A 12,343-nucleotide genomic window follows, 5' to 3' on the forward strand; every position below is an offset into this window, starting at 1 on the left:
GTGGTGGTAAACTCCAATAACACAACATATAAATACTTACATTGGCTGTTGTGTTGCCTTAGTCAAAGGTGCATACATCTGTGAAACTTTATACCATGAATATGTTGTGTAGAATTTATAGTTAATTATACTTTTTTGATCTTGAAAAGTTGGGAGCATATACTTCATCAGGAGCCAAATCAAAAAAAGCTTTTAATGGTTTTGTTTCTAATAGGAAATCTGCTGTGACTTGTCGTTTCTCCTCTTCATCTTTATCAGTAATGTAATTCGTCTGAAATTGGAGGAGTTTGTTGTACTGGTCAATAGGACTGATTCCACAGTATAAAGAACCTAAGAAAAGAATAATAGGGTGATGAGAAACATCACAAATGGGCCCCTTCAGCGTGTTTATGGGACACCACTGATGTTGCCTTTTTTGTTCTTCATGGCATCTTCATTGTGTTATCATTGTCTTATGTGTATAAATGTCCAGTGTGAGGCCATGGAGCTACAAAGAGTTCTGCCCTTACTCAAAAATGTGTCCTCTTACGAGGGGAAAAATACACAGGAAGTTATAATGCAGAGGCCTAGGATCTAAGATTGAAGAAGATGAAAGGAGCATAGGGGAAGACGTGGCTAATGCAGGTGGGAGGCAGGTCTGCAAGACGTGTCTAAAAATGATGAATCGAATTTTATTGGGAAAGTGGGAGAAGATGTCCCCTATATAGAAAGAGCAGGTACAAAATTGCAGAAGTGAAAATGCATCTATCGCTTGAAAATGTTTTGATGAGGCAATATAAAAGAATGTTTAGAAGCTCAAGCTCTGGAATCAGCAAGATTCCAGCGCTAGCACTTCTAGCTGTATGACCTCAGGCGGCTGACTGAAGCTCCTTGGACCTCAGTTTCCTTATCTGTAACATGCTCGAATTGGGAGTTAATTATGATACCTACATGAGGGGCCTATTCTGAGGATGAAATAATATTAGCAATGCAAAGTGTTCAGCATAGTATGTAGCACACATGTTTACTACTTCAACTACCAATGGTTATTCTGAGATATCTTCCTAGAGGAGATGATTTTTGAAGAATGTATAAATAAGAGTTCACCAAGAATAGAAGAACATGTATTGCCGCAGAAGAACAGTGCATTCAAAGGCACAGACATGTGAAATAAGACTGTGAGGGAGGGATGCACACACTGGTATTGTCTGAGTATAAAGCGCGGGCCGCTCGAGGATACTTTATGCCATGCTAAGAAGATTAGAATTTCTCCTGTACACAATTGACCATCCTTGAATTACTTTAAGGACCTGGAGCATAATGGTATTTCTTTTTAAGGTGTCCAGAAAGATGGATTTGAAGGGATAAGATGAAAATGGCAATCTAGTTAGGAGTGTTTAAGGAGTGGCAGTGAGATTAAATCTGGATAACCAAGTGGCCATTGGATTCAACAACAAGGAAAATGATGGATACTCTGGCAAGAGTAGACGCGCACTGAGGGGGTGGGGAGAGACCTGAGACCTGAAAGGATGGAAGATGAGTGGGAAGTGAGTGTAGATAAACAGCGTAGATGGTAAGGGTACGCAAGTCTTTCAAAAAAGAAGTTTGAAAAGGGAAGAATAGGGAAGGACACAGGATCAGGAGAAATGTTTGCCTGTCTCTATTTTTATTTTCACTTTTTAAGTCAAGAGTCAGGATAATAAATCATTCGACACAGTGGAAGGGAAGAAATGGGAAATACTGGGTTGAGGTGTTCCCAGACTAGATGGAAGAGAGGGGGCAACAGCACGGGTACTGTATGTGCTGTCCTCTTCATTTACCCCTCACTGAGATGAGATCCTTTTCACGTAGGGGTACCTGTTACTGCGGAGTAGTGATAACTTGGTTTTTAGAGCACATCGCCCTCGAGTAATTCAAATTACAGTCAATATGCTAACTCACTTATATATCTGGCATTTATATAAAAAGGTGAAGATACTCATTTTTCATTTGAGAAATTGAAATTCAGAGTGGTTAATAGATTATAAAACTGAACAAAAATTTAAATTCATGTCTTACTTTTTTACTGTTTTTATTATACATGGAGTATGCTATCTCCTATGTTTTGTAAATTAAGACAGAGAGGACAATTATGTGGGTGCATTATATGTGTGTGTGTGTGTGTGTGTTCTGAATTCCCCTTGGTATGGGCTTTTTTCCTATTACTTACTGAATATTCATCTCATAACAAGAATCAAGGAAATAGTTTACATGGGACTCTAATTTCAGCTGAAGTGGAGCAAAAAATGCATTATTTATTATAATGAACATGTTTCTATGACTTAGTAAATTCCCTAATGGAAACAATGCGTCTCAGTTGAATAACACAAGAAAGATATAATATAAAATAGAAGTGTTTGGGACCTAGAAGAAAAAACATACAAAAGCAAAACTGTATTCATTACTACTGTCTCTAAGAAACCATGAACTTCATTAATGGGATTTTAAGGGACAATAATATGAGGAAAACTTATTCCTTCAACATAATTTGGTATTCTAGTTTTTGAATAGTTTTCTTTTCCCCTCTTACTAACTTGTTTGCATTTTCTGCTAGCCTAGCCTTGTTGCAAATGTTATTTACATTGCTGCACAAAGTCCCCTTCTTAAGGATATTTATAAAACCTGTAAGATGTTAGGTTCAGTGTTGTACCAAAAGCATGAAAGTAAACATTTTTGTGCACATCTTAGGGATGTCGTAAGATGGTGTAAACGCAACAGCCCTTCCTAAGTGCTCTGCTGGCCTTCCAAACAGAGCGACCTCTCAATACCCCAGTGTGCCAGCTCCTTAAAGAACCTCCCTCCTGTCCCCGTGTCCTTCACGGGCGTGCTGTAAGGATGACTGAGTAACAGCTCTGAATCTGTTGAGAGATGTAGAAAAGGAAACACCACATGCCATTAATCAGCTGAAGGTACGAAATTACTTTGAACATTTTGGGGTGCCAGCTGTCATATAACAGTGCAGCTTTTATGGCCCATATGCAAACCAAGAAACCCCAATTTGACTTTGGAAGTACTGGACTTATTAAAGACTGCTGTGGAACGAGGGGAAATCAGTGACTTCAACACTTTTGAAAGGAAACATTATTAAAGGGGACATCATTGCTCTCTTATATGCAATCATGTGGCTGAACGAATCTTTGCCCAGGATAAAAAACAAAATGTCCTCCCCTCTACGAAACTCTTCACTGGATTCAACAGGCTAGTGAGGGAATATTTTTTTGTTTGTATATCAAGGTTTTATAGTAACACAAGGATATTAATAAAAACCAACATGTTTGATCATTACTCCAGATATCCCATCTGTTTTAACCCAGAAGCTGTGCAGTTCAGGTTGTAAAATCACAGAGGCAAAATAGCAAGAGAAACTTTCTTGAAAAATAGTAGTTTATGCTTTAGGAAGAGACTCAATTCTGAATTACTATGTTGTATCTAGATCCAGAAAAACCAGCAAAAGCCATCATGTAAAGAAACAAAGAGAATTCAGCCTTAATTTACTCAGGTAACAAAGAGGAACTCCTTTCTCTAGACTGAACATAAGATGGTAATTTTCCTATATTGACCAGTCAAAAAATATTCTTCAGTTACATTACACTGTAGATCTATGTACATTTTTCAAGCTAGCATGGACTAGATTTTAAAATGAGAATTTTTCCCCAAGTCCGAATGTTTTTTTTAAAATTGTTTTAGAAAAGCACACCAAAGAAGTACAAAACAATTTATTTAATGTAATCCTTCAATTCAGTTAGTGTTGCAGCATTCAGAACGGAACTGAAACTGCATAACGTTTGAATATTTTAACAGAAGAAAGCACAGACTGAAATATGGAAGATTTAAGCGATGAGGCAGAGCAGGGTATGTGTCATGCAGAGCAATTACACCCAACTCTCTGGAGAAGCACAAGTAAAGCAAAAGGCTTTCAGCTGCCCAGTGGGTAATGATATCTCTGCAAGACAGATGTTGAGCCATAGAATAGCACTGAGCTTAGATGATTTATATTTTTTAAAGCTCAGGGTTTGAAATTTTTTTCTTTGATTCTAATTTCTTTTTTGAAAATGTGTGTGTTTTTCTAACCATGGGAGTCTGGACTAAGCTATCATCTCATCTATCTGTTGCGAGCAGACTTCATGCTCAGTTGAAACCATTTTAAGCTCCTTCCTTTGTACTGTTCTTTACATTAGCTTTTTCAATATGAAGAATAAAATCTTGGAGTTCTCTGAATTATGTTCCTTTCATTCAAAAATCATGATCTTTGAAATAATTTTATGTGGACATTTACAATTACAATTACTATATGTCAGCAGGTCTGCTTTTGTGGTACAGTATAATGATATTAAATTATTATCCAGTTCTTATAGTCCATATTATTCACTCATTTGCATCAAAGTAAATTCAGTCTTGGAAAATCTCTGCTTACATACAAGAAGGGGAAAGACTTTGGATAAAAGGTAAAATAGTGTTTTATCACATATTAAAGAAATTTTATAGTGGCTTCAAAGTACCATGAAATACTTTCCTTTACCCTGGTTGCCTCCTCCTCCTTCCCTCTCCACACACACACACACACACACACACACACACACACTTTAATCTTGCTCTTTCCTCTTCTCTTTTTTGTATCTTAGTCACAATCATGGATTGGAAAAGGAGAAATGGTCAAGGTTATGGTGATTAATAGCGGTGAAGTAAGAATTAACCGATTTTGCTCAACTGCATCATCTGCCCTTTTAAAAAAACTTTCTTTTTATGAACTATAATATACATATGGAAAGAGGCATGCTGCCGAATTTTAACTAAGTGAACACACCCAGCACCCAGATAAAAAAAAATAAAACCCCTGTAGGAGCCCTTCCCGTAATTATGCTTCACCTCCACCCCAAGATAACCACTCTCCTGAGACTAAGCAACATAGATTAATGTTGCCTGTTTTTTAACTTTATATAAATGGAGTCATTCAATGTGCTCTCTTTTGTTTTGTCTGGCTTCCTCCGCTCAACATTATGTTGTGAAATTCACCGAAATTCTTATGTTTGGATGTAGTTCATTGATTCAGTGTTTAAATATGCTACAGTGTACTTTTCCATTTAATTGCTGATGGGTACTTGAAAAGTTTACAGTTTGGGACTCTCTCAAATAGCAGCGCTGTGGGTTTGCAAGGGTGTGGCTGTGCTATACATGTACACACATTTCTGTAGGTGTACTCCTAGGATAGGATCCCCAGGCCACTGGATGTGTGTATGTATTAGGTTAGTGCTAAAGTAATTGTGGTTTAAAAGATTAAAAAGAATTACAAAAACCGCCATTACTTTTGCACCAACCTTTCTTTCATCAATATGTCTTTCAGTTGATGCTGCTTAACTGTGAACAACAGGAAAGAGCACTTGGCAACAGTTGTTCAGAAGGAGGCCCTATCCTGCTTCTAGAAGATTCCATTTCATGCCTCACCAGAGAGATCTGATATATCTGCCAGTTGAGCAGGCACTCATCTTTCCCTATTTCATTTGGCCCTTCTGCACATCTATGGGGCAACAAGACCTGATGATACTCAAGAAGGGGGTTTGCAAGATCCCAGAGAACCTTCAGAGTCATCAAAAAGAGCTTCTTATTTGCTCTTTGTGCTTTTACATGCAATGATCAACTCATGCTGAATTCTAATTTACTTAATCACAGTTACTGTATTTTTAGCCTCTGCAAGGTGCTATAAAAGTAAATTAAAAATGAAATCTAGCTCCTAAAGATCTTAAAAGCTTTGGGGAATATAAGTAACTCTAATATAAATTAGAATGAGATGAGTTCCATTTAAAAAACATATAGGCAAGGTGATTATTTTTTAATACTGGTAACCTACATATGTTAAACATTATATTCTAGAATATTTTATTAATACTATAAAATTTTATGTGTAAAATTATTCTAAGCGTTCATCAGTTAGCTCATCCAAAGCAGACATAAGTTCAGATAAAATGCCAGAGTCAAATTTAGTCTCTTCTATCTAGGGACACCTATACTCCACACAAACAAATTTATTTATCTATTTATTATTTGTCTACTTATCTCTCCACCCTTCAGGATATACCTAAAATCCTTCTTTTTATTTCCCAGTCATCTGCTGCAGAGTTTAGTTCTGCCACCTGATTAGTATAATTATTTATTCAACAAATATGTGTTTAGCTTACTTTGTGTCAAATATTGTGGCAGGCCTTGGATGTGAAATGATGAACACCCCCTCCCGCCCCCCATCCTTGTCTTCCTAGAGTTACTGTCTCAGGGAAGAGATATAGTGTTCAAGTGGTCAAATGTTATAATTTCAAATTATGCTATGTGGCCACGCAGCAGCCTACCCGTCTGTCTCCTTGTACCTGCCCCCAAAGAAAGGAGACTCTGTGAGATGGATCCTTTCAGGGACTTTGCTTCACCTTTGTCTTTGCACCTTATGTCTCCCTGTTTGGTCCCCAAAAGATGGCTGGTCAGCCAATGACAAGCTAGATTCCCCACGGAGGGGTGGGGGGGAACAACTCAAGCCAGGCGCAGTCTAGTGGGGACCAACAGGAGAACCCACGGGGTTCGGGGTTCGTAGAGGTGGGCACAGCCCCCCACGTTCCCCAGGCTAAGGAAAGCCTCTGCCTCTGTGGCTGCATTCTTTCCCAAAACCTGCAAGGGAAGAGACCCAATGATGTGCTCTCCATCTATTCATATGCATATAGGTTTTGTCCCTTGGGGAAGTACAAACATCCTGAGACTTATGGTTCTGCTGCCTGCAGGCAAGGGTGATTGGCTTGAATCCCTTTCCTATTATAGTGTATGGGATTCACAGATCTTGAGATTGACAAGATTTATCTCCTTTACTTCCCCCACCTAAGTAATAAAAGCTACTGTGTAGGCCCAATTAGGTGCCCAGCCCAGTCCATGAGGCTGCAGGTTCCTTGGCCCTTGCACTTAAACTCTATTCATGGCTACTGTTTTTTCTTAACCCTGCGCTGCCCTCCTTGCTCCCCACAACTCTCATCGTGCTGGATGCGACAATGCTATATGTAGTGAATTTAATAGTGTCCCCCCAAAATTCATGTCCATCCAGAACCTCAGAATAGGACTTTATTTGGAAATCAGATTTTTGCAGTTGTAATCAAGTAAAATCATACTGACTCAGGGTGGCCCTAATTTCAATGGTTGGTATTTTTGTAAGAGTAAAGAAAGATTCAGACAGAGAGACAGAAACTCATAGGCAAGAAGACACTGTGGTAACAGCAGCAGACAGCAGAGTGATGCAGCTACAAGCCTAGGACCACCGAGGGTGGCTGAAAAGCTTGGAAAAGTCAAGGAGGGATTCTTCCCTAGAGCCTTCAGAGAGAATATGGCCCTTCTGGTTCTTTGATTTAGTACTTCTAGCTTCCAGAACACTGAGAGCACAAGTTGCTTTTATTTTAAGATACTAATCTTATAATAATTTGTTGAAGCAGTCCTAGGAACCTAGTACAATATGTATTAGATTGAACCATAAGAAATTGCCTATTTTGGACGCTTTGACCTACACTAACAGCTATTTCATATGGTCCAACCCAATATGCTATGAGCTTGTAAGAGGGAGACCTTGTTGGTCAGAGAAAGCTTTCCTGAGGAATTGCTAATGGAACTGAAATCAGAAGACCAAGTAGAAGTCAATGCAGAATAAGAGCGAACGGGGAAGAGTGGAGCTCCCAACAGAGGGGCCCGTGTGTGCAAAGGTTCTGAGGCAGAGGGCCCAGACAATTTTGAGGAACTAAAAGAAGGTGACATGACTGGAACATGGTGTAGGCATAGAGCCAGCTGAGGCTGGACAGATAGGGAGGAGCCAAATCAGACTTTAATGCCAAAAGAGTAAGTTTTGTTTTAAGAACAATGGAACACCATTGAAGGGCTTAAGCCAGAAGTTGAGACGATTACTATGACTGCAGAATGGAGAACAGATTCACAGGAGACATATCAGATGGGGGACCATGGAAAGGAGTATAGGAGCCTAGGTGATATCTTTGACTAGGGAAGCACTGGGCCATGTGGGGGTGGAGGGGAGATCGAAAGGATGGACAAATTGAGAGGTTTTCAGGAAAGAGCCCTTTGTTTTTGTTTTGGTGACATGTCCTGATTAATATACTATTTGCTCTTGTGCCTCTTTGAAGACATTTAATTCTCATAACATATACATACCAGTCCTGATAAATCTAAAACCTAAGTGTTAACTATATAGTCGTGTGTAGCAGTTCTGCTGCCCAAGAAGTCTCTGGAAATAGAAGTCACACCTTCATTGTTTGTTTATTTGCTTGTTTCTCCGTTTTCTCCTCACCTTGTGCACCCAGCACTTTCTTTTTATCCTGGCTACAGCAGCTATTTTATTGTCATTATCTGTTTATATAAACATCTATTCATTATAATAAGGGCTCTGTGAGGGCAAGTGCTGTGTGTTAGTTATTTTTCTATCCCCAGAACTTAGGAATGAAGTTGGCCTATGCGATTTTATTTATAAGTAACTGCATCAACATATAAATGCAGGTGTCAGCAAAGACATGAACTAAATACCTTATTTCTGCTCTGTCTTCTCAGCCTGTCTCTGGCCTTACGTGACTGTCTTTTTTTCTGCTCTGACTTAATTTCCTAACTGCTTTTTCTTGTTCTGTATACTCTACTTACCCTGAGAAATATTTTTCTACTAGTTGTGTAATTAACTTCTGGAAAATAAGTATCTTCTTCATGAATATCTTTGTTTATGAATGGAGCCATATTTCTAATTGCCTGCATCTCATGGAGACGCTAGCCATTTTTGTTTTATGCCTTTGGGAGCTAATTTTTTTATCACTGTCGTCTTCATAACCCTCAAATTATTGAGAACATGCTCAGTGTTCCACTGAGGGAGATAGGAAGCCAATGAATACCAGTGGCCCTTTCCCTAAATAAGATTACCACCTAAGGCAAAAATTCCAAAGGTGAGCCACAAAATGAAAGAAGACATACAAACGGTTATGGTAAAATATTTATATTACATGAAACAAAAATGTTAAAACAGTATCTGTAGTGGAATGAGAAAAGAGACACATTTTCTGAACTAGAAATAGACATGTAATCTCTATGAACTCAACAACTAGCTTGACAACTAAGCCACATAAAGTATTAAAATTGGGACACTTCTCCAAAATGTAGTCTCATGTTCTCTCTGCTCAGTTTGGATGTCCCCCCATGGGTAAAAGGGAAGAGTTGCCACCAATCTTCCTGTTATAACAACTTTCTCAGCCTCTCATGCTAATCTTTCCACAAACCCAAGACAATTGTAGTTATAAATTGTAGTAAAAGCGTACCCAGATAGGAATAAGATGCTGATGGCTTTTGAATCATGCTTCCCTGACTCCACCAAAAAGGCTGCCTGAATCAGAGGTACTCTTTGAACAGGAACAGTGAAGTTTGAGGAGCCAGGACAGGAGACAGGATGTGAGAAGGGGGACATGGAGAGATTAATTCTGGTCTGCAGAAAGGTCTGAGAGGAGGGGAATGAATGGTCAAGAGAAGTAAGGAAGGGCCGCAAGAAAAGTCAACCTTGGGAGGGGAAAGAAAGGAAAGGGAGAAAGTGTGGAAACCATTACCTCGTTTTTCAGGTCAGAATTTTGCCAAATCGATCCTTACTCAGCATTGGTTCCAGTTCGTGATGTTAAACCTCAGCTTCTCTGAAACCTGATTTGTAGAAATATAAAGACCATCTTATAGAAACATACATACATACATACATACATACATACCATTTGCATGTCAACAGGAGACTCTTCCTTTATGTACCAATGTGTTATTTCCATTTTGAGCTTTTCTTTTTAATCTGTTAGAGTAAATGACCAACTTTTCTTGAAATTTTTACTCTTTTCAAGTATTACGACTTAGGGTTTTAATTTATTTTTTACTCTTTTGATTTCTAATTCTAGCACACATATTTATAAAAACAAATTTTATTTTTTAAGTATGTTAGTGATAATAAATAGGTCAACAGAAAATAATGTTCCGTATGAAAAGGAGTTTATATTGGGGAGTAAAAGAACAAATTTTTCTTCTAAATTTTTTTTTCTGGTTTAGTTTTTTGTTTAATTTAGTTTTGTTTTTGTTTTCCTGGTGCTCAGTTTGAATACAGAGAATATTATATGGCAGGTGACAGACATATACTTGGCAGTTCTTTGCTGCCATCTACTGTTTCCTCATGTAACAACTCATTGTTTCTTTGATTCAAAAAATTCTCATCATCTATGACTGATAGTACTAAAGCGTCTCCTCTTCTTCTCTCTATTTTTTTTCTTTAGTTAAAGCAAAGTGAAGCAAATGCAGATACCAAAGAAAAGCTCCCTTTGCGCCTTCGAATCTTTGAAAAATTTCCCAACAGGCCACAAATGGTGAAAATCTCAAAGCTTCCTTCAGATTTTACAGTTCCTAAAATCAGGTATTAAAGTATTTCTTTAACTGTTTATCTCAAATACCCTGTAAAAGATTCATCTTAAATCTGATTCAACCCTTCTTTCAAACTCATGTGGGTGCATTGTTTTACTATTTTTAAATTGTTATCCATCTTTCTCCTCTCTCTACCTCTGTTTTAAAACCATTGACGGCTCTAAACAGTATGTTCAGAGCAGTGTCATTTGACAAGTATATTAGCATAGTCGGGAAGGCTGCTTCCCATGGCTCTTTCCTGAGATGCTCCTCAGGGATTTGACTTACCAGGTAACCAGGGAAGGTGCTTAAGGTTGCAGAGATGGCAGATAAGGTTTCAACCTGAGACCCTCAACCATGTAAGGATAAAATTGAGTCACAGGCCCTTTTATTTTCAAGTCAATAGAGAAACGCCACTGGCCAGATTTCTGTATCACTGTAACAGCACTTGTTTAGAATGCCATGTCTCACTGCAATATAATTTGTCTTCCACTTTTTAAAAGAAGAACCATGGCATTACCCACTCATGCTAATTTGATTTCTACCACCTTGCTCTCCAGTTAAGCTGTTGCATAAAAGATGCTGTAAAGCACTTATTTTTAAAAATTAAAGGCAAGTCTTCCCATTACAGCTCAAAAATTACAAATAGAACCAGAATAATATGAAATATGACTTTTTTAAATATAACTAGTTTTAAAATCAATTCTATGAGGCGGTTATAAAAGTATGAGACTGGATATGGTGCAATAATATTTAAAATTCAAATGTAAATATACTTGCATTTCTGATTTAAAAAAAAAAATTTAAACCTGAAAATATGCAGTATAAAATAGCCATAAACTAGATTCAAGATTAGCGGTTATCTGTAAAGATGTTATTTGAATTCTCACCATGCTTTAGAGATCAGATGAAGTAAATTCTTTTTTTGTCTTTGAGTTATTTTGAGTCTTTAATGCAAAATTATCTCTCAAATATTCTTAAGATGAATGGAAGTTCAGAGAGATGAACTAATTCTTTTAAGTCTTCGAAGGGGGAAAAAGTATCTTATTACCACAAGAGGATTAAGAAATACCATGAGTTACTGAATATCATTGCTTAAAAGTTATGTTAGGGACATAACAGGAATAACTGAAGATCTAGGAAACTTTCTCGAAATGAGTTCCTTTGGTAATTAATCTAAACACCACTCTTGGTATGACGTCTTGTTTTCTAAGAACTTTTGTCACAGCTTTATTGTAGCTTAAGCAAGCAATCACAGCAAAATGCTACCCCTTGCTCCATTTCATTAATAACACGTGTTGCATGTATACTTTGTTTGCAAAGGGAAAGTTTTATGAAGCAGTTTATTGATCGCCAGCAACAAGATACTTGCTGCCTCTTAAGAAGCCTTCCATCAGCCTCTTCCTCATCATGTGATCACCCCAAACGGTCTGCAATTGAAGACAACAAATACATTGACCAAAAAGTAAGAATCACTGTCTCAAATAACGAAATTTTTCTTAAACATTCGTGTTAGAGGGAAAAAAAAAAAAAACACGTAATTGTGTGGTGGTCCTGAAACCTAACGTCTCAGGAGAATAATGAAAAAAATAGTTTTAAAAATAACAGTATTTTTAAATTAATGAATTTCAATTTTGCATTTCTATAAGTAAGCATTTTAGTGGTGCCATGCAGCAGATGTGTGACTTTGAACAGGTCAAGAGCCTCCCCAAATCCTCATTTTATCACATGCAGAAGGAAGGGCTCTGATCTCTAAGGTTCAGCCCAGGTTTAAATGTTGCCCACATCTTGCCTTCTGCAGGAAACCATGCTTATTTCAATTGTTATGCCAGGGAGAATAACCAGAACAAGTTTCTCTAAAATCATCCGAAATAACTACCTTTCATTGAGGGCTTCTCTA

General features: G+C 37.8%; 1 protein-coding gene across 1 annotated transcript in view; it reads left to right on the forward strand.

Moving 5' to 3' along the window:
• Window positions 1–12,343, forward strand: part of NALCN (sodium leak channel, non-selective) — a 318,494-nt gene that overhangs the window by 222,988 nt on the left and 83,163 nt on the right. The window contains 2 exon segments of the mRNA XM_081047253.1: window positions 10,320–10,456; window positions 11,767–11,908. Of these exon segments, the coding sequence (XP_080903379.1) occupies window positions 10,320–10,456; window positions 11,767–11,908 (279 nt within the window).

The sequence above is a fragment of the Rhinolophus hipposideros genome, assembly GCF_964194185.1.
Source record: "Rhinolophus hipposideros genome assembly, chromosome: 4".
Taxonomy (NCBI): domain Eukaryota; kingdom Metazoa; phylum Chordata; class Mammalia; order Chiroptera; family Rhinolophidae; genus Rhinolophus; species Rhinolophus hipposideros.